Source organism: Salvia hispanica, chromosome 2 (assembly GCF_029641045.1).
Source record: "Salvia hispanica isolate PSC_SH4W2 chromosome 2, Shi_PSC_v1, whole genome shotgun sequence".
NCBI lineage: Eukaryota > Viridiplantae > Streptophyta > Magnoliopsida > Lamiales > Lamiaceae > Salvia > Salvia hispanica.
The window spans coordinates 10,230,650-10,250,926 of NC_142693.1; the positions used below are offsets into that span (position 1 = coordinate 10,230,650).

At 38.1% G+C, this 20,277-nt stretch overlaps 2 protein-coding genes and 2 pseudogenes across 2 annotated transcripts; 1 reads left to right on the plus strand and 3 right to left on the minus strand.

The window, feature by feature from the left end:
• Positions 1–652: 652 nt before the first annotated feature.
• LOC125202942 (small ribosomal subunit protein eS28 pseudogene) lies at positions 653–1,012 on the minus strand (annotated as a pseudogene).
• Positions 1,013–5,567: 4,555 nt separating this feature from the next.
• LOC125186647 (G-type lectin S-receptor-like serine/threonine-protein kinase At5g35370 pseudogene) lies at positions 5,568–8,301 on the plus strand (annotated as a pseudogene).
• Positions 8,302–8,727: 426 nt separating this feature from the next.
• On the minus strand, positions 8,728–10,008 carry LOC125201774 (14-3-3 protein 2). The gene is made up of 4 exons (XM_048100022.2): positions 9,487–10,008; positions 9,282–9,404; positions 9,101–9,217; positions 8,728–9,021 (listed from the first exon to the last, which is right to left on the minus strand). The coding sequence occupies exons 1-4, from the start codon at positions 9,961–9,963 to the stop codon at positions 8,962–8,964; spliced, it is 777 nt and encodes a 258-aa protein (XP_047955979.1). The 5' UTR covers positions 9,964–10,008; the 3' UTR covers positions 8,728–8,961.
• Positions 10,009–13,634: 3,626 nt separating this feature from the next.
• Positions 13,635–19,729, minus strand: LOC125201272 (FACT complex subunit SPT16-like). The gene is made up of 3 exons (XM_048099317.2): positions 19,306–19,729; positions 15,463–18,775; positions 13,635–13,962 (listed from the first exon to the last, which is right to left on the minus strand). The coding sequence occupies exon 2, from the start codon at positions 18,700–18,702 to the stop codon at positions 15,502–15,504; it is 3,201 nt and encodes a 1,066-aa protein (XP_047955274.2). The 5' UTR covers positions 18,703–18,775; positions 19,306–19,729; the 3' UTR covers positions 13,635–13,962; positions 15,463–15,501.
• Positions 19,730–20,277: the final 548 nt, after the last annotated feature.

The window sequence follows — 20,277 nt, forward strand, 5'->3', positions numbered from 1 at the left end:
AATGAGTTTGAGTTAAGTGAATAGAGAACAAAGTGGATAATAAGTGAAAAGAAAATAAATTAGAATAGAGAATATAATAGATAATTGAAGAGAAAAAATATGAGGGATTAAATGTGTTCATTTTTTACTAACAACAAATTTTTCAAAAACAACCTTTTTTTTACTAACAACAATTATTTCACATTTTTTCTTTTCTTCTTCATGCTTTGCATGTTCTTTTTCTACTTCTCTTTTTCCTTTTCTTTCCATTTCTCGAATGAACCACAACTTCCTTTAAAGTGATTTTCACAAATAAAGCTATAGGAATCTCAAACCATAGATTAGCTCAACAAATAAAAAAGGCTAATAGGTTAAAAATTGGCTAATAAGGGATTATGAGAAGGCTATGAAGTATGGCCTAACTGCTAACGTCATTTCCTATCTCTAAGGTCACTATGTGGACTTAAGGAACTTACGAGCAAGTTCTAACAACAATGATATAAATGATGATGAATCACACATGAATAAATTTTGACTCAAAATCTCACTTAGGTCACTCGCACGAACCAAAGCAAACAAGTGATTCACTACTTTTTTTTTATTCAATAAATTAAACTGCAACCACATAAATGTAAAACACACAATTGTTGCAAAGATAAAAATAGGCGGATTCAAAAACAGAAGCAACAATAAGTGCTTGCATTTGAGGTGATACTATTTTGCGCCAAAATGTTTACCAAAATCCAGACACAACCTGCATCAAAATAAAATTTCAAAAAGGTTTTGCCATAGCAAGAAATGGCGCTGAGAAATTAACGGAGCCTCCTCGCCTCTCTCTTAGATTCCAACAAGGTGTGGATGTCACCCTCCCTAATGGGGCCCTTGACGTTTGTCATGATGAAACGGTTTTGATCATCAATGAATTTCACCTTGGCCCACGAGATCCAGTCCTGCCAATTACCTTGATAACCACAACATGCTTGATTTGTGATTCCATCCTGGAGAGCAAAGCAGAAAGCCGCTGCGAAAAATTCTTAAGCAATTTGCTACTTATCCACCTAGGAGTGTGTTATATTGATAACTCACCTCTAAATTGCTAACTACAACTAAGTAATAGACATTGGATCATGAAATCAATGAACAAGATCATCAATCCATGAGTATCAATACAATGAAAAAAAAAAATTAATTAGGGGTATTAATATCAATTAACCAAAAATTAATTATAACCAACTTTCAAAAAATATCCAAAAACTTTAAATGATTATAACTATCTCAATTTAAATTATTTATTATGCACAACTTATATCAAATTAAAGATAATTTTATAAGTATTCTAACAAGATCTCACTGCATTTGTTCCAGTATCAAAATTTGAAAAAAATTCTCTAATTTTTGTATTTTTCAAAAGCAGTTTAATGTTAATGTAGCTATCATAATATGTCAATCTAATGAATATACAATGTTAATGCTAATTTGTGTTGACATATTTAATGAATTGTATTAACATGTTTAATATACTATATTGATATTTTGATCTAAAACCCTAATTTTGATAGTTTTCTTATCTTTTAAAATTTAAATAATAATACAACGAAATTACACATGACGATTTATAGACCACTAGATCTCTACAAATCTTATGGTTCTAAATTAGTTGTAGTTAGCAATTAAAAATTGAGTTTGTAATTGATCACTCCCCTATCCAACTATTGCTTAAACTTTCTAGAGATTGATCGAAATAGCGTATAATGGATGATTTTAACATCATTAGCAACTAGTCTTCGTCCTTAGGTTAACAATTTCTCTCTTAATCCAATAATTCCATTCAATTACAATTCATCTCCTTGCAATCAATCAAACAAAGACTAACTTAATCAAAAACATCAGAAGCAATCAACAAAAATAAAAAAAGAAAAAAATCAAACTTAAATTTGCAGCAATATGCACATAAGACTTGTTATCCACCATATAAAGTCCCACTAGTCGCGACCATCCAAATTTATAAACCCTAAAAAAGTGCGGTCGTGGCAATTATGATGAAAAAAGAGGCTTTGATTTGATGAAGCTTGAGATCTTATTTATAGGAGAAAGTCACTCCTCATCCTAGAAGGAAAAGATCTTCAAAATATGATAAATCTTGGAGAGAATTCTAGGTCAAATCTGATTCGCTGCTTTTCACGGCGGGCCGCAGCACATTCTCTAGCAGTCGTCGCGCGGTAGTCCAGAGTCTCTGCCTCCTCGGTGGTGGGCCGCCACAAATCCTCCGACGGTCGTCGGGCGAGACTCATTTTCTAGCACAGATTTCTGAGGCGGGCCGCTACAAACCACTAGCCGCCGGGCACTGGCGGTCGCCGTACATGTTGCGGCGGTCGTCGGTCGCCGTCTGAACTCCCAATTTCCAGACTTTACGTTTTGACTCCCTTTTTCGGCTCAAATATGCACATTTCTCACAAAACACGTCAAAATACCAAAATGTATAAAATATACAAATAATAGACATGTAATGTGGAATTGACATTGAAAACGGACCAAATAATGACATTAAAATAGTACAAAATCCGAGCGTATCACTAGGGATAAAATTTAAAACTCTAACATGGCAGGGAAAAAATGAGAATATACGAATTTTTAGGGCAAGTTTTAAGGACACTAGTGACCTACTCTAGATTTGTGTGTACCGACATGCTGAGAGATAGAGAAGAGATACTCCATCTGTCTCGTGTTACTTGCACTTTTTTATTTCGATTCGTCTCAAACTACCTACACTATTTATATTTTAAGTAAGAATTAGAGTACTTAATTAATATATTTATATAATTTTATTGTTCCTTTATTTAATAATCACTCATTATATTTAAAATACTAGTTTAATTATGCCAAAAAATCAATCCAAAGTTTACGGCCTAAAATGAAAAGTGCGACTGATATGTGACGAATGAGTATAAATAGGGATGTCAGTGTAGTCCGTAACCTGTGGGTTGACCTGAATAGCCCGTCAAATTTATAGGGTTAGGGCTTGAAATTTCTAGCCCGATAAAATCAATACCCGATTAGCCCGCACCCGACTAACCCGCAACCCCATTAGGACCAGACCCGAAAATCCGATGGGCTGGCTTGAAAATCCGATAAAATTTCTATTATTCTATTTTTTTACTCCTAATTCCACACTATTGTTTAATTTTATAATATAAACTAAAAAATAATTTTCAATTTTATATTAAATATACAAATTATATATTGAATTTTATTAATATAATAATTGATAAATAAATTAAAAACTTCAAATTCACTAAAAAAATATTCAAATTTCTAAATCATGCATTAAAATTGCACGAGATATCTCAAACATTTTTATTAGATCACGTTTATGATTGAGTTTAAACATATATCTCAAATATATCATAATTAAATGTTTTACATTGTATGAATAAAGCTAATTTTAATCACTATTTATTGGATTGATCGCATATTAATATTATCGATTGCAACTCGATTAATCCGCTGGACTAGCCCGAAACCCGAGCTTTTAGGGTTATGGTTGAACTTTTATAACCCGAAAGAAACCACAACCCGATTAGCCTACACCCGATTTACCCGCAACCCGACGGCCCGGCCCGATTGACATCCCTAAGTATAAAATAAAAAGATAGAATACAAAAAATTAACTTCATCCGTACCATAGTAATGGAGGCGTTTCTTTTCGGCACAGAGATTAAGAAAAAAATGTGTTAGGTGCATTAAGTAAAGGGAGAATAAAGTGGAAAATGAAAAAGGTAGAGAGAGAAAGAAATAAAAAAGTACTCCCTCCGTTCCATAGTAATAGATTCATTTTACCATTTTGGTACGTTTCATAGTAATAGAGTCATTTTTTTTTTAGTAAAAGTTAACACATTTCTCCACATCTACTTTATTCTCTCTTACTTTTTTTTCTCTTCATCTCTCTACCTTTTCCATTTTTCACTTTATTCTCCATTTACTTAACTCACCTAACATAATTTTATTTAATCTCCGTGCCGAAAAGAAACGCTTCCATTACTATGGAACGGAGGGAGTAAGAGAGAGTAAAGTAGGTGTGGGAAAATGTGTTGACATTTACTATAAAGGAAAATGAGTCTATTACTATACAACGTACTAAAATGTCAAAATGATTCCATTACTATGGAATGAGGGAAGTATACAATTAGTAATTTTAAATTGATGAGTGGATCAAAACTATGTCACTGTGGTCCACTAAAGGAACAAGTTAACCCCGAAACTTAGGATTTTTCGCCTCCCAAGAATTGGTATGTTTTGGGTTCAAATATGGGAAATTCAGCCATTCACTTTTCAGGGTAGTGATAAAATGCAATCTTATATATTGTACAAATTCAAAACTCCTCAACACAACAGCTTCAACACAGTTTAATGCAATATCAATATAATGTAAAATTTCAAGATTTTAATGTCAACACAGTATCAATACAACATCAATCATTGACTATCGTTGAAATTCTGTTGATATTTTCCTGTTGATGCTTTTTTGTAATCTGTTGACATTTTTCAATGGTCCAAATCATAGTTTTAAGTTTGTACAATATTTAGAGCTTTCATTTGATCACACTCCCGCTTTCTATGATTCCAAACTGTCAGGCCTAAGATTTGAAGCTAGGCATGCACTTTTCGTTGCAGTTATGCTAGAATGAAGTCTTACTCGGTTCGTGGTTTTCAAATATGTTTTCATTTCTGGATCAAGATTGGGGTGTCTCTTACTTGTTTGCCCCCCCAAAATTCGATTTCCAACTTCAATTGTGCCAAATCAAAATTCTTAACTCTCATCTCCACTTTATTTCCCTAACTCGACGACGTCGCCACAAGTTGCAGGCTTCGACGCCATTGCGTCGCTGTAAACGGTGAAGTTGAACGGCGAGTAAAATACACATTTTCACAGCAAACATGGTGAAACTTCATAAAAATAGTAACTAACAATGGAGTAAAATCTAAACCAAATCAAGCTCAAAACTGAATAGGCGAACTTACTTCTAATTGGTGGGCCACACATGCCCAGCCCAATTATGGTGCAGCAGCCTTGTATTCCCTCCGTTCCCTCATAATTAATGCGAAATTTTTCGGCGAAGATTAAGAAATGGATGTTTGACGTGTTAAGTAGATAGATAAAAAAATAATAGAGATAAAAAAATAGAAAATGAATATAATAGAAATAATAAAATAAAAAAAGTAAATAATAAAAATGAGAAAAAATATAACAACTATATATAGAAATAACACAACTACGAGTAAACTTTCCAAAACTAAAAAATAAGTCAACTATGAGCGAAGGGGGAATTTATGAAATTGGGAAAGCGAACGACTCATTAGTTGGGTTAATTATTTCGGACAGAGGCATTGAAACGCATTCAGGATACCCCACCCCTACATAAGTCGTAAAAGTGAAAGAGTCAACGGACAATTAATGTAGATAGGTGTGATAATGTCAACGCAGATAAAATAAAATACTCCGTTCAACTACACCAATTAATGACAATAATTATAGTAATGCTTCAAATTTGAAGGACCATTTCAAATCACAACCCAATCACTCTGCCTGCATGGGCCGACCACCGGTTTTCCTCTTCCCCTTTTACCTCTTCATCCTCTGCTCTCTCCTCTCTCCCTCTCCAGCCTTGGCCGGCCCCATCTCCGTCCCATCCATACCGATCAACTTCACAGCTTCTTATCTCCAATTCATAGACAATTCCGGCGCCTTCTTGGCCTCCGAGAATGGCTCTTTTCAGGCCCGAATAACCAACTCCAAGCCCGAATCCAGATCTTTCTATTTCGTCATCACCCACGTCGCCTCCCACACGATTGTCTGGGCGGCCAACCGCAACCGCCACATCTCCCAGTCTTCTCAGCTCCGTCTCACGGCGCAGGGGCTAACTCTCTACAATGACTCCACCCACCCCATCTGGTCAACCCCTGCAAATCCCAGTCCCGTTTCTTCTATGCACCTTCTCGAATCTGGAAACTTACTCCTCCTCGATTCCACCAACAACATCCTCTGGCAGTCGTTCGACTCCCCCACCGATCTGCTCGTCTCCGGCCAGACGCTGCCCGCGGGGAAATCGCTGGTGGCGTCGTCGGGCGATGATGGGGAGCTGTCGCAGGGAAGCTACAGGCTAGTCGTGGGCGACGACGACGCGGTGCTGCAGTGGAACGGGATGGTTTACTGGAAGCTCTCCATGGACGAGAACACGTTCCGGGACACGAGTCTCCCCGTCGATTTCCTCATGTTCAACGCTACAGGTTTGTTCTTAATGGGTGGAAATGGCCAAAAGGTTGTGATGAAAAGAATCATTAAGGGAAATTCTCCGGGTTTGGCGTTTGCAAAACTCGATTACAAGGGATTGCTGAGCGTTGTGAGCTTTGATTCAATTGATACAAGTAGTAATCAGGTGATGGAGGTCCCCAGTGATAGGTGCCAGATTCCTATGATATGCAAGAAGCTCGATGTCTGCAGCAGTGGAGGTTCGTGTCGGTGTGCGCCTGGATTTCACAACGATCCTAGGATGAACAATGGTGATTGCATTCCAACTGACACTTCTCTTGTTTTCCCTGATTCCTGCAACAACCACACGGATTTCAAATATCTTAGTTTGAGGAGCGATTTGGATTACTTCTCAAATGACTTCACCGATCCTGTGATCCGCGACGTCAACATTTCCTTGTGTCAGAGTCTGTGCTCCAAAAACTGCTCATGTTTGGGCGTTTTCTTCAGCCAGAGATTCGGGTCGTGTTACATGATCACAGACTATTTAGGCTCAATGAAGTCGGGCACGGGAGACCGCGTCGGATATGTCAAAATGGTGGCTGTCGGAGTTCCAAACAGTGATGTAAAGGATAATAAGCCTGGTTTCCCGACAATCGTTGCGGTGCTATTACCATCATCGGCGGTTCTTGCAATCGCCGTTGTCGTCCTAGTCTGCTTAAGGAGAAGGTTGTCGAGATCGAAGCGGGATGATGAGGAGATGGATTTGGTTTCCATCCCGGGGCTGCCGGTGAGGATTGACTACGCGGAGCTGGCCGAGGCTACTGAAAATTTCAAGAACCAAATCGGCTGCGGCGGATTCGGAACAGTGTATAAAGGGACCCTCCTCGACGGAAGTGAGGTAGCGGTGAAGAAGATCACGTGCTTAGGATCACAAGGGAAGAGAGAGTTCCTCACTGAGATTGCCGTGATCGGGAAAATCCATCACGTCAATCTCGTGAGGCTCAGAGGCTTCTGCGCTCACGGCCCGCAGAAGCTTCTTGTCTACGAGTACATGATGCGCGGCTCCTTGGATCGCACTCTGTTCCAAGGCGACACCGTTTTGGATTGGAAGGAGCGGTGCGAAATTGCATTGGGGGCGGCTAGAGGGCTGGCCTACTTGCACTCCGGCTGCGAGCACAAGATCATCCACTGCGACGTCAAGCCAGAGAACATCCTCCTCCACCACAAATCGCAGGTCAAGATCTCCGATTTCGGCCTCTCGAAGCTGCTCACTCCAGAGCAGTCCGGTCTCTTCACGACCTTGAGAGGCACGCGCGGGTATCTCGCTCCAGAGTGGCTGACGAGCTCGGCCATTACGGACAAAAGCGATGTATATAGTTATGGCATGGTGCTGCTGGAGATCATAAGGGGAAGCAAGAATTCGACGACGAGGAGCAATAGCTCTGCTGCTGCCCTGTCTCCGTGCCCCTCAACATGGGATTCGGCAGGGCAGCAGCGCGTGTACTTCCCTCTCCTCGCGCTAGAGATGCACGTAGAGGGAAATTACCTGGAGCTGGTGGACCCAAGGTTGGCAGGCCAAGTCAGAAGCCACGAGGTCGAGAAGATGGTCCGTATAGCACTATGCTGCGTGCACGAGGACCCCAACTTGAGGCCCACCATGACGAATGTGGTCGGGATGCTAGAAGGCGTGGTGCCTTTGGTCGAGCCTAAATTGAAATCACTCAATTTTTTGAGGTTTTATGGACGTAGATTTGCGGAGTCGTCTACTATGAGTGAAGGGACACAGCCTAACCAGCTCATGTTGTATAGGCAGCCTACCTCGAGTACTTCTTCCACTGCTTCCTATAATTCTTTCTCCTATGTATCTTCACAACAAGTTTCTGGTCCCCGATAGCACTTTTTAGGAATTAAAACTACTCTATGTTTTATTTCATACTCATTATACAATATTATTAGGGGGAAGATGTATGTAATCGGACTAGTAGTTTGATTGATGATATGATTCAAAGCTTAGTATGGGTTCATCTATCTTCATTTTCATCTAATATTGATTTGGATTTTTTTTTTCTATATATACTCTGTTTCAAGTATTGTTAAACTATCTATCAATTTGTGAATCAAGATCATTGTAATATCTAATATTACTATGTTAGTTCAATAGCAAACCTTCACCAAAACTCAGAACAGCATACAAATTTCAGCGAGATAGCATAAGACAAATTGCCTCAAAATTGCTTCTCAAAAATAGCCCCTTTTTTCTATTTTTGGCAAGTCTTCTCTTTCTTACAAGGTGACCCTATTCTCTACCAATAATATTTCAATCACTTTTTCTTTCTCTATATCTCCTATTTTACCAATCAGTGCCGTCCCCAAAATCCCTATTTCTATGGGACAAGGGAGTAGAATATATTTTATAGTAGATGAGTTAACGGCGTATAGAGTCCATGTACTAAAACTTGAAAAAAGATAATGTGTCTTTAAACGGTGGACAACGAAAATTTGCAAAATGTGTGAGATTTTAGCGGACGGAACGAGTAGTTCAGGTTTGAGTTTCAGTCAAGAAGCTTACAAATTGGCATAGCTAGAGAAAACTTAAATGTAGAATGCTCTAACAACACGAACTAGTACAGGAAAGCATAAACGGCAGCTAAAACTCAATTTCAGTTTGTAAAAATAAGAAGAAAGTAACACCAAACAAAATAGTGGTAGTGAATTAATTTAGTAGGAGGTCCTCACTGCTGCTGCCCCTCTTCAGCTTTGGAGGCTTCCTTTATCTCATCAGCACCTTCCTCCTGATCCCCACTCCAAATAGTAAGGCATAATAATCTTACAAATTTCGAATATACTAGATAATCATAATTGTACACTGACCTGAACATCAGAGGTCCACAAAGTGAGGTTATCACGAAGAAGCTGCATGATCAATGTGCTGTCTTTGTAGGACTCCTCGCCCAAGGTATCCAACTCAGCAATCGCTTCATCAAATGCCTGATCATAAACAAATTAATTGATTAAACAAAATATATGATGACGATGATGATGATGTACGTACTTGTTTTGCAAGACTACAGGCTCGGTCAGGGGAGTTGAGAATCTCATAGTAGAAAACGGAGAAATTGAGAGCCAGTCCAAGTCGGATTGGATGCGTGGGAGCCAGATCGGAGTTAGCAATGTCCTATGCAGCAACAGCAGCGTTGTTTTGTGAGTTAATGAAAAGAGAGCAAAGTAAAGTTATTTTCAATTTGAATTGTACGTACCTGAGCAGCCTTGTAGGCTGAGAGAGTGCTCTCAGCAGCTTCTTTTCTGTCAGCGCCGGTCTTAAACTCAGCCAAGTACCTGTGGTAGTCCCCCTTCATCTTAAGGTAGAAGACCTTAGAGTCGCCGGAGGAAGCAGAAGGGACGAGGCGCTGGTCGAGCATCTTAAGAATGCCGTCGCAAATGTCGCAGAGCTCCTTCTCGATCTTGGAGCGATAGGTCTTGATGGTGGCCACGTGATCCTCGTTTCCCTTGGACTCCTCCTTCTGCTCTATCGACGAGATTATCCGCCACGAAGCACGCCTCGCCCCGATTACGTTCTTGTAAGCCACCGACAGCAGATTCCGCTCCTCCACGCTCAGCTCCTCATTCTCCGCCAGAGACCCGGACACCGTCTCCATGAACTCCACCATCTCCTCGTACCTCTCCGCCTGCTCCGCCAGCTTTGCCATGTAAACGTTCTCCTCTCGTGCCATCATCACCAACTACTCGCTTCGCTACAACTCAGGATCTCTACCAACTATAATTTATAAATACAATACACTAAATCAGAGGGACACACGGAATTAAGGACATTCATGAGGTGCCGCTTAATATACGCTGCTCCATTTACTTTTCTTTTTTTCTTTTTTTTTTCTTATTCAACAAATAAATACTATATTCTTTACTCCTTCACTCCTTACCATAATAAAACGGACGGATTTACTATTATCACTACTTCATTACTACCGGATTCTCCAATGAATATTGCTGTGCATGCTTCGCACTGAATTCAAACGTCTAATTCATGGCGGCTATATGTTATCAATCGCTAACTACAACTAATTTAAGATCATAAAATTTTCAAAAATCTAGTAGTCTATAAATTGTCAGGTGTAATTTCGTTTTATTATTATTATTATTATTCAAATTTAAAAAGATAATGTCATCGGTAACATAGTTTGGCAGGGCAAAAGGTATTATGGCAACGAAAATATAGTCAAAGAGAGTCATGAATGCCGCCCATGTATGAAGACACGACGCACTCAGTTTCCAACAATTTATACTCAACATCCACCGCAGCCATCACCATTCAACCTACACATATGCAGGGCTGAATACTTGATATACTCAGTGAGTTGTGCCAAAAATATTTCAACGGTTATGTCATCCATCCAAACTGATATTCGCGTTTTACCTTGAGAAAATATCAACGAGATCAAAAAAATAATGGTTGGCTGATGCACATTTTATTAGCACTAAAAATACCTGCAAGTATACAGGGTAGATCAAGTATAGCTAAAGGTCAGTACCTGGATATCGAACACGGGGAATATAATAGCAACTGACTATCATGTACTAAGCGTCATATACTATCTAGAGAAACAAGAGTTTTGGGTTAACTAAGTATAAACAAATAAAATAAAACAAATAAAATAAAACAAGTAAATTAGGCAAATAGAAGAATTCCAAGAATAGTGGTTTCACAAATATGACTATACAAATTCCAACTACAACACCCTAACATAGTTTATACTTCGATAGAACAAGTCACATAAGTTTGGCCCATGCGACACAACACACAAGTGTAGATTACTAACACTAGGATTGTCAATCCTAGATCCATAAATCCTAAAAGCTTCTAAAACCATTGAATAGTCCTCACTCTCAATTAACAGTGTCGTTTCACTATTCGAAAAAAAGCCTAATACTACATCTTATTAATGGCACTTTGTAAACATTGTCATAACAGATGGCTTATCAACACACCAACGTTTCACTAAGTTTATTTCAATTAAGTATTACTGCATTTTAAGTAAATGCCATATTGAGACCCTCATAGCCACACTTTTAACTTAAAATTTTATAATAAAAATAATCATAACAAAACATAAAATAAATTAAAATTAGAAGTGCTAAACTATTTCAGTTTCCCTCTCACCAATTCACCTTCTACCGCCCTTTTTTTTTTTTGCTAAAATGCCTTCCCGACGGAGGGTTAGGCGGACCCTCAACCTGTATATTCCATGGAAATTATCTTACATCTTGCCCAAAAGTGGCTTTAAAGATACTTCCTCCGTCCCACAAAAGATGTCACACTTGTGGGATGGTACAGGATTTTAGGAGGTTTTATTTTGTGTGTTAAATGGAGAGAGAAAATATTATTTTTATATACATGTGAGAGAACTTTTTCCAAAAATGGAAATGTAACATTTTTTGTGGGACAAACTAAAAAGGAAAGTGCGACATTTTTTATGGGACGGAGGGAGTACAAAACAAACAAACAATTAATTAAGAAACTGAGCTAGAGTAAGGAGGTGGTGAGATCTGCAGGATTAGACAAACTTGTACCTTCTATCGCCCTTGTTTTCAAATAATCTCCAAATCCTATTTTTCATTCCATTGATCCCCAATTTCATCAGGATATTGATTTTAAATAATCCTCAAATCCTAATTTTTATTCCATTGATCCTCAATTTCATCACGATATTGATTTACACGACCGGTTGCAGATACTTGTGGAGCATATGATTTTGAGTAGGGGTGGTTCGGTACGGTATATCGTACCGTGAGTGCCATACCATATACCGTATCGAAAGTTACGGTATGACAAAAATCATACAGATATCGTACCGTAAATTTCGGTATACCGGAGTTCAGTGGAAATTCGGTATGGTAATTTTTTATACCGTTACCATACCGTGTTATCGGTATATACCGTACCACATTTCGGTATACTGTACTTTTGCGGTATACCGAACTGCGATATTCCTTTTTATTTAACACACCCAATATTCATTTCTAAAACTCCGTGTCGAAAAGTTTCGCTTCAATTATGGCGAAACGGAGGAAGTATTAATTCTCGTGTCGTCCCAAATGTCATTTTTTTAGACAGGGAAGTACTATGCAATTTGTTAATACTAATTGAGTTTACAGTTTTAATCCTAACAATTTCATAATTTTAATTTCTTTTAAATTCTTAATTTTTGGACATTACGACGAACCTCGAGTAAAAAATCAAATACAGAGTATTTCTAAATCATATACTCCCTCCGACCCATTGAAGACGACCCACTTTCCTTTTTGGTTTGTCCCAATCAAGATGACCTATTACTTAAAATGGAAACACCTTTATCTCTACTTTATTCCCTCTCTTTTACTTTACTCTCTCCTCTTACCACACAAAATATAACTGCATAAAATCCCGTGCCGGCCAAGGAAGGGGCCATCTTCCTTGGGACGGAGGGAGTATTTAATATTTTAAAGATATATTGCAATGATTTCTCCTTTTCTTTGTAAAAATAATAGAGTCAAGAACCTCGATTAAAAAAATCAAATGCGGAGTATTGGTCGTATATTTAATATTTTAAAGATATATGACAATGATTTCTCCTCTTTTATAAAAATAATAGAGTTCTTGACACAATTTACAATATCAGGCAACAAATTATATATGTAACTATATTATATATTAATAAATTGAGTTAGCAATTTTGATTTTAATTCTTTACGTCTCAACTTTAGTTTCTTTAAATTTTTAGTTTTGAAACATTACAATCAAACGTCGATAAATAATCATATGTTCTTAACTCATCTATTTAATATCTTTAATCTATATAGTTAATATTTTCTTTTTCATACTCTGTAAAATATTATTTAGCTCAATTCACTATATCAAACTTCCTTCATTTCATAAAAATAGGTCATTTGGGATGATATGGGTGCCTAATTGATAAAGTAAGAGAAAAAGAGAAAAAAAAATATTTGAAATAGTGATAATAAATTTCCATAAATTGATATACAATACATTAAAATAACTCAAAATGAGAATATTGATCCTATCCAATTATTTTTGTGCATAATAATTCCTAAAATTATAAATAAAACCTTATCCTTATTTTAGTAACGTATATCTTGATATATAACTAAGTCTTATAAACTAGATAATTCTTGTTCAATAGGATTGCAAGATTATCTTTATAAACTTGATAATTCTTGTTCAATAGGATTTCAAATAGGAGATCGTTTCATAATAAAGCCAAATGACATTGTTCAGGACATGCTTGTGAAGTTAGACAAATCTACATTTCCAGTAAATTTCGTTTTTTGGACATGTAGGAGTACAAAGAAGTCCATTATCAATGTAAAAAAGGTGATGAAGCACTCTGTGTACACAAAAGCAAGTTTTTCTTTAGATATTCTAAATAGAATTATATTTGAGAAGTCGTGTTGCAACAACCGTCTACAATTACGAAATTGAACTAGTAGAACCAGAGTTGAATATCATGAACACTAAAGTGTACTAAAGTAAGTACAAACCTACAAGAAAAAGACATGCCATGCAAGTTCTGATTATCATAAACTCCAAATCATCCTAGCTACTAAACAATACAATGTCAAGAATATCCTCGACCTGCTCAAGGCTTTAGAGTTGAATTACCAGATTTCCTCGACCAGCCATTTTCTTCTAGCTTGCAAGATTACAAGCAGGCAATAATCTGTGAATAAATATACAAGGGAACAGAAGTTATGAAAACATATCAATGCTGAAAGCGTGCTTACAAGGACCACTATGTTATTTAATAAATATTCTACTATGGGGATCTTGAAACATATTACGAAAAAGGAAAAAAATTGTGCTGCAACTTTGTTAGAGAATAGTTACAAAGTATTCACCGAATTGCATGAGATCATACAAGAGGTGTGAATTCCCCAATCTGATTATAAAACCTTTTCTTCAATTAAGATGCACCGAGAAAAGCATACTTAATCACAGTAACTGCCCCCTTCAATTGATATCTATAATTCTGTGTAAGATCTTTAGAATCTCACCTCATCTCAGACTGGCACAATATCTCAAAATGAAGAATTATATTTGAATAGAAACCAAGAGTATGTAAATACAAGTTTAGCCGTAGGTTACGAGTATATTTACAATCCATAGGACCATTACCCAGAAAAAGATGTGTGATAAGATTCAACTTCATTTAGTAAGACACCGCAAAGCATGCAATGAATTAATTTGCTACATATACTAGTGAAAACTTGTATAGGTTCTGGTGAAATTACGTAAGCAGCATTAATAATAAGCCAACTAAATCTTCCTAAAGTCCCAATGCAGAAACCAATTATACTTATATATCTTCCTAAAGTCCTAAATCTTCGTAAAGTCCCAGAGCACGCAATGAACTAAATCCTCCTTAGTGGGCCAGAAAATGGGTCTAGAATATTGTTGTAGTTTAGTAGTAATTTATCTTGAAATAAGTAAGCTGTTCGCTTCACAACCAATGTATACTCAAAATAGTCCACCTCCTATTCCATACGAACTTATAACAAGTGTCCAAGAATATTTACATGACAATAGGTAATATCGTTTACCAAAACTCATTTTCATCAATCAGTTTGATCAATACTAATTATACTATTGTTTTTCATTAGACACTGATTATTATGTTGTGAATAAACAAATATATACGTCCAGGGTCATACTGCTGTTGGATTAATACTAATTATACTTGATTTTAATTTTAGAAGTTCATTCTCTTGATAGCACTTGCGCATTACCTACCCTTTACAGTTGCAAAGAGGTGTAAGTATAACTACAGACCAGTTTTCAAGTAGTAGATATGAGGCATGTAAACTAAAGCCAAGGTGCTGGTAGAGTAATTATATATCATATGTTATGCAAAGAGCCTATGCAGATATCAAATATTTATTTACATCCTAACATTAGAAATGAAGCTTTTCATTTATTTCGGGAATTATCAAAGTTTGTGGAAGCCACAGCTTTAAGATGCAAAATTAGAGTAACCATAAGAAAGAAAGAGTGTGTTTTAGCAAAGACAACCAAAAATCCAACTTCAACGGAAACTATTTAAACATCAAGAAACGAAGATAAAGCCATTTTTCTTTGAAACACGTGCATCAGGTCTATGGTACTTGGAAAGTGTAACTTTACATTGTGAAGGTGATAATAAAATAAAGCACATTGTAGGTACCTATTATCGAATTCTGATGGTAGGGACGCAACAACCTCTTCATCTAAACCTGGATTTCTTAGGGAGGCTGCCTCCTCCTCCTGGTCTTCTTGCTGGTGGTCGAGACTTACCAAAAGCCTTCATTTTCCTTCTTTTTCGGTCTTCCTCACTATCTGATTCATTTCCCTTCTCTTTATCTGCATTACTAGCTTCCCTTTCCAGCTCCTCCCAGGTTTTCCCTTTATCTTCCTCAGATTCTTCATCAGAATCATCTTCTTCGCCTTCCTCGGACTCCACTAGTGACTCGCTGTCATCATCTTCCTCCTCTGAGACAGAGTCCGATTGCACATCTGAAGGGACATATCCTTGATCTGACTCCTGAGAATTATCAGAATCTGAATCACTAGCCTCCAAGTTCAAAAATTCCCATCCACCATCCTCGATGAATTGTTCAGGATTATCAACGATTGTTTTTAATATTTGCCTCCAGTTCAGATTTAGCCTACTCTCGTAGTACTTGATATCTGTTGTATCCAGCCACTCCTTAATGCCATCTAGTGACGATGTGGGAATTGAATCAATCCGCATTACATCTCGCTTGAAATCCTTAAATACAATAGTCATGTCAAAGTTTTTCTGACCGAGACCAACTCTCTCCAAATTAACAATTTCAATCTCGCCAAGGGTGATTACCACAAATGGTAATTCAATGAGCTCAACAAGACAGGTTGATGTTGGAACTATGAATGCAGATGATTTATGTGGCACCCCATGAAAACCAAGTTCTCTCAATGGCTGATCAAACTCTAAATCAAATGACTTGAATTGAGATTGTCCCCATAAATCATTGACTCTATTCACAAAGTTTTGAAAGTCCAAGCTAATTTTGTTCTTTCTATCCCTCTCTCGCTGCTCCTCCTCAATCTCATCAGGGTCATATGCAGATCTCTTTCCACCTCCAATTGTCTGTACAACATCCATGACCTCAACATAAAATTGAACATCTTTTGTTTTCTTGTTTCCCACCATTATGTGGTTGTGCAGATGGAAATGCAAGAGAGTTATCATTTCTTTTTCAGCTGGCTGGAAGAATGCATGTTTAATATTACCAAACATGATATCCACCCGTTCATCATGTCTTGATGTTGCATAACGAAATCCATTTGCATGTGCTTCTAAGGTACCACTAAGCTTTCTTCCACGACCACCAAAAACGGGACGGATCCACAAGTCAGATAACCTAATTGGCTTGAATTTTGCTCCAGCAACCTGGAGTTTCTCTTGTGTGACTAATGTTGCTCTCTCAGCCTTCTCTGATTCGCGGGATGCAACCTGCCTGCGGAGGGTCTTGATAGCTTGAACAACTTCACTAATATGCCTTGGATCCTTGGAGTGAAATGATACTTCTTTAACATAAATTGAATCGTGGAACTTCTGTAAGTTGGGGTCACTTTGAGCAAAGGGAGCACCAGGTACATTAAAGATTACTCGAATGTAGCACGTACGACTAGTGTCCTGTTGACTGGAAACACTCTTCACAGTAGCAATATGGAAAGGCACCATCTTGCCATAGATGGGTATGAGGATGGCCTCATGTTTCTGGTCTACCTGAATCATGAAGTCTCTTGGCAGAGGTAGATCATTGACATTCTTATATGCAATCAGCTCACCTGATGGTTTCAGGGGACCACGATTTGACCCTTCAGAGCCACCACCAGCAAGCCTCCTTGCTGTCTCTTCATTTTTCCGTTGAGCCAGTGCTGCCTGATGCTGCCTCCTTAACTCCTCCTTCGATACCTCATGGTTAACTGATCTTAGTGTTGCCTTGGATGGGAGTGAGTCAGCAGCTCTAGGCTTGGATTTGGTTTTTTGGGGCTCTTCTTCATCATCATTGAATGAATAATTCACATCTGTCACTGCTTTCGAACATGTGGAGGTTACCACTTCTGAGGTAGTTTCACCAATGACAACTGTGTCTGCAAGTAATAAAGAAAATTTCTGTGTTTTTGGATTGTTGGTCTCTATTTGCAAATTCTGAAAACCTAAAGATACATTGAAGATCATGCCAGTTTTAAGTATCTTGTCATTTTTTCCGTTTAAACTGAGGCTTGACTCACGAAACTCGAGACCTATTCCAGTTCCTGCAGATTTTGTCAAGTGGGGAGCAAATTCAGGCCCCTCATTTTTCACAACAGTAACAGCTGCTATATAGACATCTACAGCCTTATTTCCAGGCTTTAAAGCAGCTATTGCTGCAATGTGGGCCTTCAGGAGGACCTCATATGCCTTGCTCTGCAGCGAGTTGGCATTAATTAGGTAAGTCCTAGCCACATTTGAGCAATAATTACTGTAACGAGACCCCATTGCACATATGATAACAGCTGTATTATCATAGAATAGATAGTCATCATTGCTTGTTGCACTTGGTTTCAGATCAAACTGTCCTCCGCTCTGAAAAATTGGTGGGTAGCAGATATCAACATTGTCAGCTTTCAGCTTCACCTTTATCCTTGCAGGTTCAGTTATGACTTTTTCAGTATCATCAGTTAAGGAAGTATGAGTGACTGTCTTCTCCTCGTCAATGATCTGCTCTAGTTTCGGGACGACAAAATATTTCAGGACAGAGGAAGTCAGGTAAGCAGCCTTCTTCACATTTGTAATCTCAAGAGAATCTTTCACAGCAAACAGGTCCGAGAACCCATTAGTTACATCAGTGAGTTGATAATTAGTATTCTTCAACTTCTCCTCCCACACCTCTAGGAAAATCCCTTCTGGAGTTTCTCTGGAAATATGCCCAAAAATAGGGTTGTCATAGCCATCCAACCGTGACTCTGCACCAACAGCTTCAAATATATCATCCATTAATGCAGACCCATCATCATTTCTTCCCTTCACATGCATTATGACTTCTACACCCAAAGCATCCTCAGCAGGTTTTTTCACAGATTGAAGTAATGATACTTTCTTTTGGCTACACAGAAAATGGATCTGTTTCTTCATGAAAACCATGATTGTGTCTGGGAACTCATAACCGACCAACCACATATTCAACGCAGAGGATTTTAGGTAACGGAGGTCCTCTGAACGAGGAGGAGTAGCTATGGAGAAAACCTCCGCGCCACCCCATAGATCATTCTTGAACTGTTTCCAGTGGGAGTACAACAACTTTATCCGTTTGCTGAAGTTTTCAATATTAATTGTGAAGGGACTGGATGTACTTGCTCGCACCGTGACATTATTAACATTGCGATTATCAGCCATGTATAATAAACAGTTGATCCCCCTCTCGTCCTTGTAAGCACGGAGAGTTTGAACCGCTGGTCAGCAAACTAAGCTGTTAAAAAAGAAACTATTTTATCAGCATCCTCCCCGCACACAATGGGGAGGATTCACCTTAGTTGAGTCTTTCTGTATAAAATATTACTGTAGAAAAACTATCCAAACATTAAGGATTGCAACATAGAAGAATTGTGGAAACTAAAAGTTACAGAAACAAAACTTTCAACAATTGGAAAAAGAAGAAAAGAAAAGAGCTGTTAACTGTTACCACATGTATTGACATGAAGACGTTGTAATTGGGTTTAGCATTGTTAGAAAGGAGAGAATTGACCGATTAAATTAGATCGACTGAGAAATGATTACTATTGTCGGTGTAATTGATGTGATTTACAATTGTTTCTTTCAGAGAAATTCTCTCCAATGAGCTCGATGATACCATTATAAATACAGAATGGTTACAACATGAACAACCTAGAGATCTCATTTGATAAAATCTGTTATTTAATCGGAAGGTATAGGATAAACCAGCATCAAATTGCCCCGATCACCAACAAAAATCAAATTCCGGAACCACAGAAAACATACCAATCGAAAGAGATAGCGATTGACGGCGCGGGAACGAACGCAGCGTAGCCGGGGCGTGTAACCGGATGCAAAAAGCGCGCGGGGTAAAGTGACAGCAGCTCAGCTCCGGCGTGCGACGACCAAAACAGCATCGTCTAGATCTCGGACTGAAGCCATGGCTGCGATCCAGTGGAAGCCACGGCTGCGAGCCCCTAGGCACGTAATCATCGCCGAGGAGAAGAAGCAAGATGAGAGAGGAAGCGCTAGGGTTCTCGCACAAAATTAAGAAAAAGGAGAATTCGAAGGTGGTTTTGCGGCGGAGGAAAGGACGTCGGCTTCGATTCGTGTATGGCGTACGGAAGGCCAGAGGGATTGATGGGAGGCGGCGGCTTCGTCTTCTCTACCGAAGGAAGAACGAGAAAAGGGGCTTGGTCCCTCCTCTGACTTATTGCATCCGGATTCCCCGAATATTACTCTCTCTCTCTGTCCACGAAAAATAAAACACATTTAGCATTTTTGGTTGTCCACGAAAAATAGAGCACATTCAACAAAAAAAAAGAAAAGTTTTCACAACTTCTCTCTTACTAATAATTTAAAACCCAAATTCCAATAACACTGCTTATCTACTGCTTATCTCTTGCTTCACCAAATCTACATTAACATTTGTGCTATTTACAAAGTGCCTTATTTTCGTGGACGTCAAGCCTCTATATGTCTGCAAGCAATGTTTTAAATATCGGAACGGAAGCGAACCGGTGAGGTAACTAGTTCACGGTTCAACCGAGTCGATCAGTTGAACCATTGGTTGAATTGAATTATTATTGTTAATATAAATAATGAAATACTACTCCTCTATTTGAATGTTGTTGAGAGATTTTTTTAGGTACGAGAGTTATGAAATTGATTGTGGATGAAGTAAGAAAGTGAAAGAGAAAATAAAGTATGAAATAAGATAGAATTTTTGCTATAAAAAGGAAATGACTCACTAATTCG

Coding starts and splice junctions, on each gene's coding strand:
- LOC125201774 (XM_048100022.2), bottom strand. CDS start 9,963: ATGATGGCACGAGAGGAGAACGTTTACATGGCAAAGCTGGCGGAGCAG. Junction 9,405..9,486: donor CAGCCTACAAGGCTGCTCAG/GTACGTACAATT, acceptor GTTGCTGCATAG/GACATTGCTAACTCCGATCT. Junction 9,218..9,281: donor CCTGTAGTCTTGCAAAACAA/GTACGTACATCA, acceptor GTTTATGATCAG/GCATTTGATGAAGCGATTGC.
- LOC125201272 (XM_048099317.2), bottom strand. CDS start 18,702: ATGGCTGATAATCGCAATGTTAATAATGTCACGGTGCGAGCAAGTACA.